This window comes from Oryctolagus cuniculus, chromosome 18 (genome assembly GCF_051225735.1).
Source record: "Oryctolagus cuniculus isolate XC-2025 breed Fujian yellow rabbit chromosome 18, ASM5122573v1, whole genome shotgun sequence".
Lineage (NCBI taxonomy): Eukaryota > Metazoa > Chordata > Mammalia > Lagomorpha > Leporidae > Oryctolagus > Oryctolagus cuniculus.
Window position 1 is genome coordinate 41,628,515 of NC_142884.1, and position 21,143 is coordinate 41,649,657.

At 38.7% G+C, this 21,143-nt stretch overlaps 1 protein-coding gene across 1 annotated transcript in view; it reads right to left on the reverse strand.

Annotated features, from left to right (window-relative positions):
- ITFG1 (integrin alpha FG-GAP repeat containing 1) overlaps positions 1-21,143 on the reverse strand; it is a 242,720-nt gene that overhangs the window by 221,253 nt on the left and 324 nt on the right. The window contains exons 2-5 of the mRNA XM_008248375.5: positions 19,450-19,519; positions 13,605-13,750; positions 11,959-12,016; positions 10,702-10,776 (exon numbers count right to left, since the gene is read on the reverse strand). Coding sequence (XP_008246597.2) covers positions 10,702-10,776; positions 11,959-12,016; positions 13,605-13,750; positions 19,450-19,519 — 349 coding nt within the window. The remainder of the gene's footprint in view (positions 1-10,701; positions 10,777-11,958; positions 12,017-13,604; positions 13,751-19,449; positions 19,520-21,143) is intronic.

Here is a 21,143-nt window from a genome sequence, read left to right on the forward strand (position 1 = left end):
TTTCATCTATATGTTCAATTACAGACTGATAATATAAACAAACTAAATCTGTATTGAACATCTACAGATTATTTTTGTGTCATTATTCCCTAAACAATATAGTACAAGTATTTACACAAAATTTACATTGTATTAGGTATCACAAATAATCTAGAGATGATTATGTAGGTTATATCCAAATACTTTGCCTTTATACAAGGGACTTGCGCATCTATCTGCAGACTTTGGTATTGCTGGGTGTGTGTGTACATGTGTGTGTGTGTGTGTGTGAGGGGGTTGTCGTTGGTAGTAGTCCTGCAGCCAACGTGTATGGATGCTGTGGGATAACTATAAATCCATACAATGGAATATTACTTGGCCATAAGAATACTGAAGTACTGATACATGATATAATATAGACGAATCTTAAAAACAGAATGTTATATAAAAAAAGGCAGACACAAAAGGTCATACGCTGTTTAATTCCATTTATATGAAATATTAGTAACTGATAAATATATAGAGATAAAAAGCAGATTAATGATTTCCAGGGGCCAGGGAGAAGAAGCAAGGAAGATAAATAAATGTAGTGGAAATAGAGCTAATGGCTATACAACACTGTAAAGGTAACAAATGACACTGAATTGTACTTTATAACTTGCATAACTGGATTCTATTATAAGGACAATATTCAATTTTGTTTATGGAATTATACCTAAATTTATATATTTATATATATATAAATTTTATTTATATATAACAACCAATAGCACAGTGTCATATATCACTTATCCAGTTTCCCCTAATGTTAACATATAGTATAATCATAACATAAGTATCAAAACCAGAAAGTAACACTGGGAGACTACTGTTAATCAAAGAAGGAAGAGCAAGTTTAATCATTCTCTATAATTCCTCATCATTTGGTAATACTCTGGTGCCAAAGATACTCCCATCTATCAAAATCCTGCTCACATCAGCTTCCTTCATAAAGTCTCCTCTTTTTTCTATGTTCCTACTATATTTTCTCTACTAATAGCACTTTGGTCTGCATTAAAGTTACTTGAGGAACTTTCTGTTTGATGATGTATCAACAATGTCTAACCAGGACCTGGCTCCCATTAAGAGGTCAGCAAGTAATTGGGGATTGAATCACAGTCTGAAATAGCATTTCCTATTCTTTATTTCGTTAGAATTTGCTACTTTATTCACAGTACTATGTTCCAATCCAATATGGAACCACAGATATGACATTTCCAAAGAGCAATTTAAGGCTATTTAAGTCCAACTTAATTGGCAATGCAGCATCCAATTGATTGGATAGCAAAGTTTTGATGTCTTTAGAAAGCTGAGAGACATGTGGACTAATCTGTTCCTGGTGGGAGGAATCTAGCGGAAAAAAAGTAAGCACTCCTACGGAGTAAAATTTTTTCTATATGAAGTGCCTGTGTTCTACAACAGTAATTGCTTCCCAGTAATATTCCAGACTCATTTTAGCACACATCAGACCTAACCCACTTTAATGTAATCAACACATCAAACTCAAAGCCACGCAGAATTCATATGAACTAATTTTATTATTTTAATCCAAATTCTATAACATAAGGTTGTGGAAATCATAAATATTAAAATGGAAAAATTACACTTAGCAGTTGTTGCTAAGGTAATTCATACCAAGCAATTCACTTGATTATTCTTTCATACAAGATTAGAAATCTTTAAAGGTGATTTCTGTTAACAGAAATTAATTTAATAATTAATGTAATTATGGTTGTTCAAGTCTTTCAATGGTTCCGTAATTTCCAGTCATTAAAATGTTTTTAATTAATAACAGAATTATCAGACTTAGGCTAGAGTCTGACTAGTATCTTTTACTTTGGAAGATTTTCCCAATGTCCATAAACCATATAGGCCAAGAATGAATTTAAAACACAAGTTTTTAGAGTTGAGCTCATGAGGTTGACTATGTGGCTCTATAATTAATTATCACCTGAGCAATTATTTATTTCATTCTGGATAATTTTAATTATCCAGATACTTTGAAATAAGTTAGAGTTTTGGAAAAGCTCAACTAACTTGTGACATTTTGTCCTAGTAGTCATTTAATCAAATGTGTATTTCAAAGGAAGAAGCTAGAACTATATAACAAGTCATTACTTGATATACTATAGGCCAAATTCAACATATAGTTGCTCTTTATACACATGGTTTTTCAGTAATAAGAAGCAGACTCTTATTTTTCAAGCAACTGAATTCATATAAACCATAATTTTCTCATATATGTGTCCAACTCCACTTGAAGGTTAATGTCACAAATACAAACTGCTCTGATTTAAAGGAAAAAGCAGCAGAAATGAATAGCCAGCAGTTCTAAACCACATTGAGTCTACTCATTGACTTTTTTTGAACTCTGTAGAAAATTTCAATTATTAGCTTTCCCCTCAATAGAAAACATAATTATGGCAATGCATTCTGCTGGACATCATCACCCTTAATATCAAAGAATAGCATTAATCAAAGGATGCATTTAAATAAAATTAATGTCAACTGTAGCTTTTGGTTGCCTATGGTAACCACTCTTTGACATGACTGCTTTTCAATTATCACTACTTAAGATATCCAATAAAAGCAGTTATTAAGAGATGAGTCTGGCATGAAGAAGAATCTGTTTTGCCAAACTGTCTTATTATTTAGTCCTGTGGTCTTCAAACATTTTTTTTATAAATGCTCTAAAAGGATTTTGAAAAACTATGTAATCCCTAACACATTTATAAGTCCAACTGGAAGATAATAATCTAAAGCTATTTTCATCAGCTTAAATAGCTTTAACATAGGTAATCCTTAGGTTTGTTAATTCTATTAACTTGAAATTTTAAAATAAATTGATACTTTTTAAATAACTGGCTATGAGTTGGTAACTATGGATGCTGGGGGATAGGTACATTAAATGCAAATTGAATGTCTCACCCTTTCTATCTTTGTATACATTTGGAATTTTCCATAATAAAAATTTAAAAAAAAATATGCCCATGGATTTATTACTAAGCTCATTTAATTTAGGAGGAAAAATATCAGTTAGAGAAAAGGTCTGCTATATGGTTATCAGCAAAGTTAGTCCTTACTAGCAAAGCTAATCTCCAAATACAAATTATTTGCTGCCAGAAAGTTTGACCTCATTTTTTCAATTCAAATAAATGTGTTAATATGTGCTTCAAGGAATATTGTTAAAATTACTGAGGAATGACCAAATACATATTGCAGGAAGTCAAAATTAAAATAATAATGAAATGAATTTATATATTTTTACAAAATGTTATAAAAACAGGATAGTAAAGCAATATGCTATGTATCATTAGTTAACACAAGGCAATGCAATGTAATGCACCCAAATAATTTAAATTATAAAAATGGACAAAAAAAGGCAGACCAGTCTCCAGTAATTGTGTTGCATATTGAACTCTGGGGTCTGGCTTTTGGAATAACTAAAGACAGAATATAAAAATTAAAAAAAAAAAACCCTCAATTCATTAAACAAACTTTTCTATGACTTCAATAAAAGTAAAAGATATATACTACCAAAAATTGGCCCAGAAGCTAGCATGTAAATTTGTTTAATAACAGGGCACAAAAACTGATAAAATTTCATAAAGATAAAATGAAAAACAAAAACTCCAAACAACAAAAATAAAATAAAATGCTTTACTTTAAATGGTATTTTCCTTATATGATTTGATAAAATACAATGACACATTATAGGAATATACCTTTCAAATATGAAAGAAATTATGTAAAAGTTTTATCCGCGGGTTTGATAGGCCTAGAAAACATTCTGTCTTCCTGTCCTATATAAAACAATCATTATTCAAAATTGTTTTGGAACAAAAGGTATCTCCTTTCCAGTTAATGATGTGTCTTAGAGTACTACAAATACCTGTAAGATTTGCTTTTCAGAATTCTGTGTTTCTTTTTCTTTTTTTCTGAAAGGCAGAGTGGACAGCGAGAGAGAGAGACAGAAAGAAAGGTCTTCCTTTTGCCGTTGGTTCACCCTCCAATGGCCACCGCGGCTGGCGCATTGTGGCCAGCACATCGCACTGATCCGAAGCCAGGAGCCAGGTGCTTCTCCTGGTCTCCCAGGTGGGTGCAGGACCTAAGGACTTGGGCCATCCTCCACTGCACTTCCAGGCCACAGCAGAGAGCTGGCCTGGAAGAGGGGCAACAGGGACAGAATCCGGTGTGCTGGCGCTGCAGGCTGAGGATTAGCCTATTGAGCAGCAGTGCTGGCCCTGTGTTTCTTTTGTACACCCTCTTTGGTTTGCAAAGAGGCAAAGTTATCAAAACAAAAACTAAGTGGGAGAGGGGAGGGTTGCGGGTGGGAGGGACATTGTGTGTGTGGGGGGAAGCCATTGTAATCCATAAACTGTACTTTGGAAATTTATATTCATTAAATAAAAGTTAAAAAAAAAACAAAAAACAAAAAACAAAAAAAAACTACTATTACTACCACAAACTCACAATAGAATATCTGCATTCGGAGTACACTAAGGGGACCAAAATATTTGCTATTGCACCAAACTTCATCTTAAAGAGAAAAATGTGTAAAGAAAGGAAAACTGCAAATTCTATTAATTTAGGCAATTTGCATTAGTCATAAAATGTTTCCCTTTGTTTGGTGGCTACAGGTTTTCAGTGTCCAGGAAATGCATCATTACTAAGATTCAGAAAGGCTAGGGAATATGGCAATCTAATAAAGAATAAAAGGAAGATAGCAAAAACAGATTTATTCTCAGGCATTTCAGTTTTTGGTAATAATACCTATGAAACTTGAGCATTCTAGAAAATCATTTGCTTAAAATGATCTATACCCATATATTCGTTAGCAAGTTCCGACACAGTCTCCTGAAAATAAACACAGCCTACTGTGTTGAGTTTCTAAAGATGGACACACTATTTCCTATGCTAGATTATCCTCTGGATTTCAGCTTTGCCATGCCTACAGCATGCCCTACTGTATCTATATAATCCTTTGATCTATTTTGTCCAACAGAATGCAACAGAAGTAAAGCTGTTTAACATCCAGGGCCTAAAGAGATCTGCAGCTTCTGCCTACATGTCTTAGGCTGCTCCTTCCTGGAAAACTGCCACTGTGCCATGAAGAAGTCCAAGCCAGCCAAGTAGACAGAGAGAAGGCACACAAAGGAGTACCTCTGACTGTAATGATGGTAGTGATCATATAAGAAAAGCTTTAGAATTTCAAGATCAAAATTCAACTTCCAGATTAACCATTTATTTATATATGTGAACTTGTGGTGGTCACTTAACATTGAATAAGCTTTGTTAGCAATTGTTACCCAACAAGCTATTTTGAGGGAAAATATGCACAATTTACATAAAGTCACAACCCTACAGTTACTTAATAAATATTTAAAAACCCAAACAGGCTTGTTTGATTCTCTTTCTTCTCCTTCTCTCCATCCAACCCATATAAGCATATATATATAAGGACATATAAGCCATGCAATTCCATGTATGCTTCCTTTGGAGAGGCAAGGTGCACAGAAGAACAGGAGAAGCAGCATCACTGGAAAACAAAGCCATCCTGCAAAGTTCCTGATGAATCATTCACTCTGGGCCTCAATTAGAATATAAAGATGTGAGAACCGATAAATTCTAAGAACCTCTTAGCAATAACGTCTTGTGTTCATAAAGGAAAAAGCAGAGATTTCTTTCAGCCATATCTATACTTTGTCCCAATATTTCTACCTCTAAACGGCATGCAACAGTAGTGTTATACATAAAAGACAAGCTTACTCTCTCATGTAGGAGACTCCCAGTAGGGACCGAACTACTTAATCATAATCTACTGCCTCCTAGGGTGCACTTTAGCAGGAAGCTGGATCTAAAGCAGAAGCAGGACTCCAACCCAGGTACTTAAGGATATGGGATGTGAGCATTCCAAGCAGCACCTTTACTGCTGTGCCACAGCCCACCGAGTTATAAATTTTATCAAAATTTATATACATAATTTATATATCATATTCTTCTAAAGAGATTTAAGTAACACCATATGATGTTATTTTATTAAGACAAACGCTAGCAATGCTTTCTCTAATACATTAGAAAACAAACAAAATTAGCAATAAAAATGAAAAGTAGTTTCAAAGATCAGTTAGGGGTTATTATGTGAAAAAAGATGAGCTACACCGAAAAAGTAAAAATTTATTCCTTTTATATTTAGGTGGAGTATAGTTTTTTTTTTCTTTTGATAATGCAAGGAAAGAAACCTATCCATATAAGCAACAATTCAAAATGGTCACTAATAGCACACAGAAAACTTTCATGAAATCATCTGCAAAGTAAATAGAATATGACAAACCACAGGTGTGAAACATGTGTACTTAATATCCCCAAGTACAGAACTTGGGCCTCTCCCAGAAATGTGTTTGAACACAGGGTGTATAAAAATTTGAACAGACCAACTTTATATGAGTATTTGCCTTTGATTAAAACTATAGGTACAAGTGTTTTACTTCAATAATAAAAACAATATTCTGAATGCTTATGCAATATCACTTTCCAATACCTTTTATAGAAAATGCTTATTAACATAACCTCATAGCACTTCAGAAGCCTCTGTAACACTTAATAGCTAGGTGTTATTTCTAAGTAATGTGGCAATATTACACTTCAAGTCATTATAACATGAAATAGAGGTGTAAACTGAAACCTCACCTTTGACCATTTAAAACAGTTCAATTATAACCTACACCTCAGTATCTTTAGCACCCTTCCTGTCCCTGTCAGATATCCCCCACTGTAGCAATGACATAGATTCTTCTATTACCATTGCCTGTCTAGAATGCCCATCTGCATGCACCTTTCCTCCAGCCAAAGTGGTTGTGTTTGTTTACCTGTGGACAATCTCCTATTTCCATGTCTGCACTGGGCCAAGTTATACCTACGGGCTTTTCCAGCTCTGTACTGCAGAAGCATTTAGCACTGTATTTAAAGATTACTCCAACTTTGCCCTAAAACTAAGGAGCTGACCAAATTTAATTAAGTTTATGGTAATCATGGGTCTGGCAAATCTGTAAGCATGCTATTGAAGTTGCAAAAAGTAGGCTAGAATTCTTGATGGATAAGTTTGGGCTAACAATTAAAGTCATGGGTTTAGTAAAAAATATTGATGCTCCCAGATTTTTCAGTTAAGCACCTATGCAGTATCTGTTGGCTATAAAATCAATATGGACTATATGTATCTTTCTTATTTAAGTAACATATTAATGCATGTTTCCACAGGAATACATTCAGATTTCTGTTGTCTAAGTCACGATATTGGTAAGCTATAGTCACACTAACAATGATACAGAAAGAAAATCTTACTATATTTGAATATACCAGTATATTCTCAAAAAAAAACAAAATGTTGCAAGCAAACATGTTTTTAGGCAGAATAAAGTTTAAAAGCTATACTATTTCAGGCCAGCGCCGTGGCTCAACAGGCTAATCCTCCGCCTGCGGCACCGGCACCCTGGGTTCTAGTCCCGGTCAGGGCACCGGATTCTGTCCCAGTTGCTCCTCTTCCAGGCCAGCTCTCTGCTGTGGCCCGGGAGTGCAGTGGAGGATGGCCCAAGTCCTTGGGCCCTGCACCCGCATGGGAGACCAGCAGAAGCACCTGGCTCCAGCGTGGTGCGGTGGCCGCAGCGGCCATTGTGGGGGTGATCCAATGGAATAGGAAGACCTTTCTCCCTGTCTTTCTCTCTCTCTCACTGTCCACTCTGCCTGTCAAAAATAAAAAATAATAATAATTAAAAAAAAATCTATACTATTTCAAGAAGCATGGGAGAAGAGTTCAGAACAAAAAGTAAGCTGGCAGTATCATATAGTATTCTAAAGCTTTCTTGTAGAATAAGTAAAAAAAATCCATAAAGATACTAGAAGTCCAACTTTTTGAATAAGAACTATTCAGTTTTAATTTTCCTTCATGCAAATTATTTCTTCAACTGCAAATACTAAGTACAGTGTGTTACTTTGATACACACATACAATGTTAAATTAGTAAATCAGGGCAGCTACCATTTCATCTCTCTCTCTCTCTTCTAAGATTTACTTATTGGGGCCAGCACTGTGGCTCAGAAGGTTAAGCCATCACCTGCAGTGCCACCAACCTTTAAGGGCTCCAGTTAGAGTCTGGTTACTCCACTTCCAATCCAGCTCCCTGCTGGTACACCTGGGAAAGCAGCGGGAAAATGGCCCAAGTCCTCGGGCCCCTGCTGCCCATGTAGGAGACCTGGATGAAGCCCCTGGCCCCAGGCTTTGGCCTGGCCCTTCCCTGGAAATGGCGGTCATTAGGAGAGTGAACTGGCAGATGGAACATCCTTCTCTCTCTCTGTATCTCTGCTTTTCAAATAAATATTTTTTAAAAAGAAGCTTCAACGAAGTTTTCCCTAAAGTTTTCTTGTGCTTGGACTGTAAGACAGGCTCAGCACACATGATGGTCAAGAATAAAGTATAGGGCTGGCGCCGTGGCTCAATAGGCTCATCCTCCACCTGCGGCACCGGCACAGACCCAGCCAGGGCGCCGGATTCTGTCCCGGTTGCCCCTCTTCCAGTCCAGCTCTCTGCTGTGGCCCGGGAGTGCAGTGGAGGATGGCCCAAGTCCTTGGGCCCTGCACCTGCATGGGAAACCAGGAGAAGCACCTGGCTCCTGGCTCTGGATCAGCGCGGTGCGCCGGCCGCAGCGGCCATTGGAGGGTGAACCAACGGTAAAGGAAGACCTTTCTCTCTTGTGTCTCTTTCTCACTATCCACTCTGCCTGTCAATAAAATAAAATAAAGTATAGGAGCCTGCACTGTGGTGTAGTGGGTAAAGCCACTACCTGCAGTGCCAGCATCCCACATGGGCATGGGTTCAAGTCATGGCTGCTCAACTTCTAATTCAGCTCCCTACTAATGCTCCTGGAAAAGCAGTGCAAGATGGCCCAAGTCCTTGGGCTCCTGCACCCACATGAGAGACCTGGAAGAAGCTCCTGGCTGCTGGCTTCAGCCTGGCTCAGCCTTGCACATTGCGGCCATATGAGGAGTGAACCAGTGGATGGAAGACTTCTCTTCATTTTTCTCTCTCTGCTTCTGCCTCTCTTTCTCTGTAACTCTTTTAAATAAATAAATAACTTTAAAAAAATCAGGATTAGGTTTCCTAACAGTATTAAAAAAAAATGAAAAGAAAAAAAATAAAGTATATTGAAGTTTTCAGAGATTACAGGAGGGGTACTTATATTTTTAGACAATTATTGGCAAATGAAAGAAAGAAAAAACAAAGTTTGTCAAATTAAAGTCTAGAAGCCAGAATGCCTAAGGTGGAAGATTTAATCAAGAATTTGCCTAGGGGCTGGCACTGTGGCATAAGAGGTAAAGCCACTGCCTGCAGTGCCAGCATCCCATATGGAGGTCGGTTTGAGACCCACTGCTCCACTTCAATCCAGCTCTCTGCTATGGCCTGGGAAAGCAATGCAAGATGACCCAAGTCCTTGGGCCCCTGCACCTGTGTGGGAGACCCAGAAGAAGCTCCTGGCTCCTGGCTTTGGATCAGCACAGCTCTGGCCGTTGCGGCCATTTGGGTAGTGAACCATTGGATAGAAGACCTCTTCTCACTCTCACTCTCTTTCTCTTTCTCTCTCTATCTCTGCCTCTCAAATAAATAAATAAAATCTTAAAAAAAAAAAAGACTTTGCCTAGCCAGCCTATTTAAATTAAATCCTTCCATTTCCAAAAACATCTAATTAATCAATATTTAAATATGAACTTATAAAGTTTGTATCTCTAACTTCTAGGAGGACAAAGAGACTAAGCTGGCTTTACATAGCAAGCAATTACAGATAAAATTCAATCTGTTTTGAGAAAGCTATGTGCTTTCCAAATGCTCTTTTAAAAATCTTTAAGAACAAGCATTTCCAACAAGGGGCTCTCCCTATGGTCCATGGAGTTAAGCTGCCCACTGGGACACCTGCATCCCACATCAGAGTACAAGTTAAAGCCAAAACTTCTTATCTAGTTTTCTGTGGTTGTGGATAGATAGCAGAGTTCTTGTCACCAATTTGGGAGATCCAGATGGAGTTCCTGGCTCCTGGATTCAGCTTGGCCCAACTCCACGTTGTGGGCATTTGGGAAGTGAACTAGTAGATAAAAGGTCTCTTACTCTGTCTGTAGCTATCACTCTTTCTATCACTTTCTATCAAATGAGTAAATCTGTGGGGGGAAAAAAACAACAAAAACAAGAGATGGATATCATGGCACAGGAAGTTAAACTGTTGTTTGGGACCCTGCATCTTATATCGTAATGCTGGGGTGAGTCCTGGCTACTCTGCTTCCTATCCAGCTTCCTGTGAATGTGCCAGAGGAGGGTGGTGGTGGTAGTGGTGGGACAATATAATGGCCCAAGTACTTGGGTCCCTGTCACACATATAGGAGACCTGGCTGGAATTCCTGGCTCCTGGATTTGGCTTGGCCCAGCCCATGTTGTGAGCATTTGGGAAGTGAACCAGCAAATAGAAGATTTCTCTCTGTGTCACTCTTTCAAATAAATAAATCTTTAAAACAGAAATAAGAACAAGTATTTCCAATGATCTTATTTTTCACCAATGGTTAAGGCAGTCACGTGACACAGGCATATAGTCTGAACAGTCCAATGATACATACAATTAGTTACGTGGTTATAATATTTACTCACCCTCCTATTAGTATCTGTGGCTGGCTAGATTCATTTGTAACACCAAATATATCAGGAATTAGATCACCATTGAAGCTGAAAAGAAAACAGTTAAAACATTAAACAGCTATTTTATTAAGCTGTCATTTTTAGTCTGTCTTATAAAGAAGAAAAAAAAAAAAACACCCAAAACCTGAGAGGTGTAGATATTACAATGCTAACCAATATTTAGTTGTAATCAATGAGCCATCTGCAGAAGTGATATGTGTTGCTTCCAGGCTTAAGTGTATACTTTCTGTAACTGCACACTCCGGCCCTCTCTAAGCCTGTAGTGTGGTCCAGCTACAAAGACAGTGAAGTCTCTGCAGCCTGACTCTCTGAGTGATGGTGAAGAGCAGAGCTTATTGCCAAGGTATAGTCGATATAGAGTATGAAAAAGAAACTGACTTCTGCATAGAGATTTTGAGGTTATCTATAATATTAGCATGATCTAGCCCATCATTGAGTGCTAAGGAGACCACACCAATTTCTAGAAACTTATTTCAGAATCATGACCAAACTTGTTTATTTAGATGGGCTTGCGAGAAGCTAATCCATAGATGGTATAAAATTAATTCTCACCATTAAATATACAACTATAAAATAAACTAAGCTGAGACCCCTGAAGGAAAGTAACAGCTCAGACATCTGATGGCCCCGACCTACCTGTGATACTACCAACCGTAAGGTGGGCAGTACTGAAAACAAGAACATGGCCACAATGTAGTCTAAAAATGATTTTCACCTCACTATCAAACACTACCAGAAATTTGGATTAAATTATTCTGGTGGGTGAGTCTATTTTGAGGAAATAAATGATAACTGAAAGAGCTGCAAAAAGGACAAAAATTTCTCCTTCATATAGAGAAAGCCTTTATAAATTCCTGAAGGAAACCTCTCTTTCATAGCTGTCAATCAAATGCTAACAGTTTTATTTAAAAATAGCTATCTTAATTCTTGGAGTAATGACAATATCAACACAAACTGATAATGGATGTAAGCTGAATCTACAGCAACAAAAACAAAAGCATAAATTTCTTCCTTTTTCCAAAATAATGCATTTTATTTTTCTCTTTTCTTCACTTTGACAAGTATCCTATAATCAAGATCCTAGGCTTCTATAATCTTTAAGGGCTAGTGAATTTAGAGTCATTATTTAGCAAAGTAGATTCCTAGGCTAGATTTTGTTTTATATTTGTAAGCTTAAAATCTCTCCAAGGAAAGTAAGTACATACTTACTCCATAATCAGTGGTTCATCTTGAAAAGTCCTATTGATTATGGTCATATTGTTAGGATCTACAAAGAGAATATACATAGAAATTAGAAAACATTTTATATTAGGTTATATATATATTTATGTAAAATATTTTTAATTCTTTTCAAGATTATCTGTTAATTTATTCCAACTATTACAATTAATGAAATACCAAAAATCTAATTTAAATGGACACCAAGATTGCAAAGATAAAATACTGACAGAATTCATTCAAGAATGAGGAACAGCTTTATAACAGCTTTTTTTGTTTGAAGATTTATTTACTTGAAAGTCAGAGTTACAGAGAAAGAAGAAGAAACATAGAGAAAGAGATCTTCCATCTACTAGTTCATCCTACAAATGGCTGCAACAACCAGGGATGGGCCAAGCCAAAGCTAGGAGCCAGGAGCTTCATCCAGATCTCCCATGTGGGTGGCAGGGGCCCAAACACTTGGACCATCTTCTGCTGGTTTTCCCAGGCCACTTACTGGGCGCTGCATCATATGTGAATTTACAATTACGCAAACCCACGTCTACATGTGAAGCAAATGTCAGAGGCATTGGTTTTACCTGCAAGGCCACAATGCATGTCACCATTAGCTTTCCTTTTGAGGATTCTACCTGAGTACCTCTTAGCTCATTCTTCATCATACAATTCAGCATGAAAACTGTTGATAAGTAACAAGGTTTTGTTGTAAAGAAGCCAATCTGTACAAGACTACCTGACTCTGATACATTCACGCTTATATAGAAGTAGTGCTTTTCACCTGGTATGCCATCCTAAAATACTTACTGACTATAAAGTACTATGATTACTGCCCATACTCATACTCCCAAATGTGACAGTGAATACATTTGTGCTCCTTGGAATCTGGCTCCATCAACAAAGTTGTCTGTTTAGGTATGCTTAGATTTTTAGGTGAGATTTGAAGGTTTGTGGGTGGGTATGGTAGTCTTTCTACCTCTATTTTAACTTTTGTGTGCTTTCCTCTCATGGGCAGACTATAAGCCAAAAATACCATTTCCCAGATATTCTTGCATCTAAAAAGCTGACTAAAAGTTAATCTTTGACCACTAGATACACTGTAAGTTTTAAAGGCATGACTAAGTTAAAGGCTTTGCCTCTGCTATTTCTAACTGATTGTCTGCTCATTGAACTTGAGTCTCGAGAGGCTAGGTGCATTTATTTGCTGGTGAAAATCACAGGGGTCATAGCATCATCTTAGCAGCCATTATGTAACTGGCCACTTCTGACAGTTAACGGAGCCAGTAGCTTCCTTGATGGCACAGAGGACTGTTCCTGAAAGCTCAGCCTAGAGCTTGTTCTTTAGCCATCTCAATAATTCTGTAAGCCATTAAAATTCTTTAATAAATCTTTCCTTTCATTAAGTTAGCAAGGGTGTATTTTGTTCTCTAGAATTAATCCAGACCAATTCTGGACTGAAAAAGAAAAATCAGAAAATGAACTTGAAAAAATTTTACAATTATTGTCACCTACGAACAGCAGTTTTCAACTTATTCCAGAACAACCTTTCATTAGATTTACCTAAGAATACCAGTTATATTATTTTCCATATTTTTCCTTCTATACCTAATGAAAAATCTTAAAAATTCTTAATACAAATTCACCTAATGTTTGATTTTGTCCCCAGAAGATAACAGCTCCTAATTCACTGTTGGCATGATTTTCAGGAAGATATGTCAGCAGGACATCCATTTGTGAATCTCCATCATAATCCCCAGGTACTACGCTTGTTATCAATGCACTGTGATTCCTAAAAGATAGAAACATTTGAAAATATCCAGACAAGTTATAGAAAAGGAGAGAATGCATATTTCTATCATTCAAAATATTTTAATGCAAAATTTAAAATTTCACATAGCTGATTAATCTCATTATCTTCTTTATTATTATTTGAGGCTTAGCGCGCGCGCGAGAGACAGTAAGCATGAGAGCACTGATAACTTTCCAAAAGCTTGCAGGAACTGGGAATGGGCGAGGCTGAAGCCATGAGCAGGAAACTCAATCTAGGTCACCCACATGGGAGACAGGGAACTAATTAATAAGCCATTACGGCTGCTTCTCAGAGTCTGCACTAGCAGGGAGGAAAGGATACAAAATGGACATTTGGACCTTGTGCCCAGCTCTACCTTCTTCTTAGAATACCAGTCAGCCAGGAACATACAGCATATTAGTTTCATCAAGCAATTTCCAATTAGTCTTTAATGCCTTACCCTTAAATATGAGTATATATCTGCCTTTTGAAGAAAACTATGAATATTACATTAAGTCAAAACAAATAAACAGGGCTAATGGAGGGAACTGAAGCGAACCTCAAATTATATCTGACATAAGAAAAAAATTACACCCATAGAAAACGAAGAGCAGGTCAAGAGAAATAAAGAGCAAGAAAACCAAACAATGAAAATTAAAAATTTTTAGCTAATAAATTTAATACAGGACTGGCATTGTACTGTAGCAGGTTAAGTCACCACTTGTAGTGCTGGCATTCCATACCTGAGTGCTGGTTTAAATCCCAGCTGCTCCGCTTCTGATTCATGCTAATGTGTCTGAACAGCAGAGGAAGAAAGCCTGGGTGCCTATGTCCCTGCCATCTTATGGGAGACCCAGACAGAGTTCTTGGCTCCTGGCTTCAGGACTGGGCCAGATATGGCTGAGGTAGCCATTTGGGGAGTGAACCAGAGGGTGGAAGAGCTCTCTCTCCTTCGTTCTGTCACTATGCCTTTCAAATAAATATTTTTAAAAATTAATAGAAGGCACAGAATATAAAATTGGGAAAAATTTCCAGGAAAACAAAATAGCAAATAAAAAAAGATAAAGAAACAAAAGATGGATCCATGTAAACCAATAACCAACTTATACGAATTCCTAAAACAAATGACTAAAAGAAAAAACAACAAATATATATATATTTCAAGATTTATTTATTTATTGAAAGGCAGAGTTACAGAGAGAGAGACGGAGAAACAGAGAGATCTTCCATCTGCTTGTTCACTCCCCAAATGGTCACATGTAGGCTGGGCCAGGCTGAAGATAGGAGTTGGGAGTTCTTCCAGGTCTCTCATGTGGGTGTACAATCCCAAGCACTTGGGCCATCCTCTGTTGCTTTCCCAGGCAAATTAGCAGGGAGGTTGATTAGAAGTGGAGCAGACGGGACTCAAATCGGCCCCTATAAGGGATGCTGGTGTTGTAGGCTGTGGTTTAATCCATGTGCCACAGCACCAGCCCTAACAACAAATATTTTTAAAAGCCCTCCAATATGGAGTCCTCCAACTTAAATGGGTCCACCTAATGCCAAGCATAATAAATGAAAAATAACATAAATAAAGGCACATCATCATGAAATCAGAGCAGACGGGATATAAAAGCATCTCAGATAGCATCCAACATTCAAAAATAAAACAAGACATATTTGAAGAATTAGGAAAAAGAATAAGACTGAAGCTAGAAAACAACATTGCAATGAAAGTGTTCAGGCCGGCGCCGCGGCTCAATAGGCTAATCCTCCACCTGGGGCGCCAGCACACCAGGTCCTAGTCCCAGTCGGGGCGCAGAATTCTGTCCTGGCTGCCCTTCTTCCAGGCCAGCTCTCTGCTATGGCCTGGGAGTGCAGAGGAGGATGGCCCAAGTCCTTGGGCCCTGCCCCCGCATGGGAGACCAGGAGAAGCACCTGGCTCCTGGCTTCGGATCAGCGTGGTACGCCGGCTGCAGTGCGCAGGCCATGGCGGCCATTGGAGGGTGAACCAACAGCAAAAGGAACACCTTTCTCTCTGTCTCTCTCTCTCTCTCACTGTCCACTCTGCCTGTCAAAAAAAAAAAAAAAAAAAAGTGTTCAATATGAGTATGGAAAATTAACATACAGGACTTGCCATGCATCCATTTTGAGGATTTCCTTGAAGGATGCACTCCAAGGAAATAAATGAAAAAATGAATAAAAAAGTGGCACTAGAGCCACTTTCAACAAATTAAATAAAGAATTGCTAATAGTAAGTGGGTAGAAGGCTTGAAGAATGAATCCAGATTGGGTGAAAGTAGTGGACCCACTGGGGAAAACAAAAATGCACAATGGGCATATGACAGGTATGATGGAAAATGTACAAAGAAATTAAAAATACATACATAGAAAAACATGCAATCTATTACTCCAGTGGGGAAAGCTGTATATGAAATGATATATTGTATATTACCTGGTTCTGACATACACAGAAAGTAATCACTGGGGCAAGTGTTTGGCACAGTGGTCAGGGCACTATTTGGGTAGCTGCATCTACCTTGGAGTGCTTAGATAAGTGCAAGTTCCTGCTGCGCCCTGGGAGGCAGTGGTGACAGCAAGTACTTGAGTCCCTGTACCCACCTGGGAGACCTAGATTTGAGTTCTGAGCTCCTGGCTTCTACCTGACCCATTCCTTGCTGTTGCAGACAACTAGGGGCTAAATAAGCCAATGGAAAATCTCTGTCTCTCTGTCTTTCAAATTTAAAAAAACATATGAAAAACAGAAAAGTTAATGGTTAAAATAAAACAATTACTAATTGAACTAAAAATTATATCTATGATGTGACAATGGACATAATTTAAATATGTTAAATTTTATCCTTATCAATGATAACAAAGCAAGAGATGAAGATAAAAAATTATAACTCAAGAAATCACAATGTAAGAATTTATCTTAAGATATGGACATAAATGTTGGAAGAAATAGTTAGAAGTTTTAAAAGCAATTGCGTCTGAAAAAGTAACAGTGATATAGGGAGCAAAATGATGAACAAATGTTATTTTTACTTTGAAAAATATACCAAATTAAAGTAAAAACAAGATTTTTAAATTTTAAAAGTATTTGAAGGTATTTCAAAAAGTTCATGGAACCATGACATCAAAATATATATTTACTTTGGTGCAAAAACTTTTGAAATCCATGTGCAGTTTTCATTATACACATTTCTATAGATACACTCTTTGGAAATTCTTTATACAAAACAATTAATTAGAGAAATAAAATAATTGGGGTTTTTGTTTTAACTTAGCAGAACCAAAGTTTGTATATCCTGTAAGTTTCCTTGCCTTCTAATCATACAGGAAAAATCCCTTCTAGGCAGTTAGTTGATAAATTTCTGCTTTTTTTCTAAGCCAAACATGCTTCTATCCAGTACCCAGAAACATTTCTCAAGAGGGATAAGTTCCTGTTTATGCATTTATAACTTTCCTCTCAATTTTCTAATTCGAGACCAATTTTTTCACATGTGTTTGAGCTTAACTTGAATACTGTAGTATCTGAACACTAATTACCCTCCACAGGGATTTTTTAGAAAAGTTTGCTGAATAGTTTCTGATCTTCTACATATTAATTCACCCTGCACATGGTTAAAAACTAAATCAATTAAAAATACTCTTTTTCTCATCTCTGCTTTGCACAAGAATCTGCAATGATCTTCCTCTTCTCATGGGACTGAGTTCAGACTCCTTATGATGTTTCTGAAGACTCTACTCTGCCCTGATCTCATCTTCCCAGCCCAGAACTCTCTGCAGTGCATAATGCTCCTCTTGTGTTAGAAAAATCTTTCTACCCCTCTTCACAACCTGCTGCTTTAACTGCCATCTCTTTTTAAAAAATTTTATCATATGTGTTTTTATTATTTTATTTTATTTTCAACTTTTTTTAATAAATACAAATTTCCAAAGTATAACTTTTGAATTATAGCGGCTTTTCCCCCCCATAACCCCCTCCCACCCACAACCATCCCATCTCCCACTCCCTCTCCCATCCCATTCTTCATATGATTCATTTTCAATTATCTTTATATACAGAAGATCAACTTAGTATATACTAAGTAAAGATTTCAATACACTGCACCCACAAAGACACACAAAGTATAGAGTACTGTTTGAGTAGTAGTTTTACCATTAATTTTCATAGTATGACACATTAAGGGCAGAGGTCCTACATGGGGAGCCAGTGCACAGTGATTGTTGATTTAACAATTGACACCCCTATTTATGACGTCAGTAATCACCCGAGGCTCTTGTCAAGAGCTGCCAAGGCTATGGAAGCCTCCTGAGTTCACCAATTCCAATCTTATTTCTTTCTTTCTTTTTTTGACAGGCAGAGTGGACAGTGAGAGAGACAGAGAGAAAGGTCTTCCTTTTCCGTTGGTTCACCCTCCAATGGCCGCCGTGGCCTGCGCGCTGTGGCCAGCGCATTGGGCTGATCCGAAGCCAGGAGCCATGTGCTTCTCCTGGTCTCCCATGGGGTGCAGGGCCCAAGCACTTGGGCCATCCTCCACTGCACTCCTGGGCCATAGCAGAGAGCTGGCCTGGAAGAGGGGCAACCGGGACAGAATCCGACGCCCCGACCGGGACTAGAACCTGGTGTGCTGGCGCCGCAGGTGGAGGATTAGCCTATTGAGCTGCGGAGCTGGCCCACCAACTCCAATCTTATTTAGACAAGGCCATATTCAAAGTGGAAGTTCTCTCCTCCCTTCAGAGAAAGGTACCTCCTTCTTTGATGACCCGTTCTTTCTGCTGGGATCTCACTCACAGAGATCTTTCATTTAGGTCAATTTTTTTTTTTTTTTTTTTGCCACAGTGTCTTGGCTTTCCATACCTGAGAAACTCTTGTGGGCTTTTTAGCCAGATCCAAATGCCTTAAGGACTGTTTCTGAGGCCAGAGTGCTATTTAAGGCCTTTGCCATTCTATGAGTCTGCTGTGTATAAATGCCCTCTCCAAACCTGAATGCCCTCACCTACATTTTATTCATTTTATTTATATAGTCAAGCTCAAATTCCAACTCTCTGGAAGTTGCCACCCTGGCTTGCACTGACCCATATCTTCCTTTTTGAATTCAGAGAGCAATCAACCTTTGCTTCTGGTAGTTTCAAAACTGTGTTGGCTCACTATCATGTGGGGACGGGGGCAGATTACTGTTTCATAAAATGCTAATCATATCAAAAAACCTATTATTTGAATATTAAAAAGATCCATATGTTAAAGGCCTGACTGAATTCCACCAAAATCACCCTTAAAAACTGTTACCATTTGGAAGTCAAAAATTAGAATGGAGGTCACTGACCTTTGTTCCACTGCAAGCCACACCCTCCCTTAAAACACACTGGAAACATGAAGAGCCTCCTGTCAGTGACCTGATTCAGATCACACTCAGGAAGAGGAACAATTCCCAACACATTCAGGAAAACACATCAAATTGCAAGGGAAGGAAAGGTGTTCCTAAAGGACAAGACCCGAATCCACACAAATTAATTCTCTTTAAAGCCAATTATTGGTCACCTTCAGTACATTCACTTTTTCCTAAGAAGTTACCTGCTACTCCTAACTAGTTTTGTGTCACAATAGCACAGAACAGTAAGACTGATTTCGAAAGCAATCCAGCTAGCCACTGTACACCCATTATTATACTAAGGACTAATGTTTTTCGAGAAACAAACACATTCATACTTACAAGGACACCGTTACTTTCGGTTTAAAATAGGGTGCGTTCTGGTCTGCCAAAAAGACAATTAAATCGTTTCCTAAAAGAAGCAAATTTAGGATATTAGAAAGTATGTCCCCGTAAGGCATCCAGTCACCAGTCACAGGCTTTCTGAGCACGTTCTCAACAAGAAGACATCCAATACACTCCAGTTCATGTGCCTGAGAAGGATACTCCTACTCCCGGGGGTGAGAAACTTCTTCCGCTGAGGGCCATTTGGATATTTATGATATCACTCACTGGCCATGAAAATTATCAACTTAAAAATTAGCCTGCTTTGGATTTCTTGAGTTTTGAGTCTTGCCTGTGGCTTCCTTGGCAGGGCCAGATCAAATGATTTCACAAGCATTAATGCAGATGGCAGGCTGGACGTTCCCCACCTCGGATCTAATGGAATGCGTCCAGTCTAGCACAATGTTCAAAGCAGAAGACGAGTAGGAAGGATGACCTTGGAAAAACATAATTGACCAAGACTAACTGAAGCCACTGGATTCTGCCTCGGAGTCAGATTGGTTGCTCTTTATGTGGTTCTTTTAAATCAACCAATCTGTCTTGGTTAAAGCCCTGTCTTCACCAAACTTTACCACTGCACCTTACTGGGGTCTTTAGCTCATGGTACAGGTGCACCACACTGAGGAGAAAGAAATGCCCATTGCAGGTGTCACAAAACTGACAGGGTCACAAGTAAGCATATTGCAGAAAAAGCTAAATCCCTCAGTGGCTCCCATGAAATCATCCCCCAGGTTGATGCATTCTCGGAGCTCAGCTCTCATGGGGACATACTCTTGCAACTGCTTAATCAAACACAGCACATCCTTAAAGACAAGGGCAGTCTTTGTATCCAGGTTGGTGAGATAGCTACAGGTTTGGCAGTATGCAGCTTGGGTCAGGATCCTTAAAGTTCTGGATCAGTTTTTTTTTTTTTTTTAGCTTGTTTATGTCTTTAATTTTCAAGCAGCACCTACTTTTGTGGGTGCTCAGGAATGCTAGGACACCCCCCGCCCCAAACACATACCTGCCCTCCCGCCACTCATCAAGACTTAAAAAAGTTCCCAAGAACCACAAGTTGGAAAAGAAGGTGGAGATTTGGAAAACTAGAGTAGTGGTCAAGATGGGGAAGGGTCAGGTGTACACAAAAGGCAGGCAGCCCAGGAACGAGAATGCTTCCCCACAGACACACAGGGTTTATCAGTGGTCCCTGCACCAGGACTGAACGAGCTGTGTTTGAGGCCTTGAGAGGATACAGCAGCTTCAAATCAAACTGGGAGCCTGAATAAGGGAGGGACGGGTGAATGAGGCACATGGGGGAAGCAGGGGCACGGCCCCCATGAAAAGGAGCTGTCAAGTTGCATCTTCTCCTGTTCATCAAGGGAGAAGATTGAAGCAAAGCAGACGGGAATAGAGGGGCCTCGGGAGAGAGCATGGGGGCAAGTTACCGAGATTCCTGGGAATCTGCAAGGCAGGGGATTCCACGGGGATGATGGGGTGCGTGGCTCAAAGCCGCTGGCTTTTCAGGGGGAAAAAACTGGGGTATTGCCATGGCTTTAGTGGGGAAGGGCAAATTCGGTGGCTGGGTCGGGACCTGCGGCTGGAAGAGATGGAGAAAGGGGCAAGCTGTCAAGGGAGCTAGAAATGAAGGGAGGGCCGGGAAAGGCGGGCCGGGA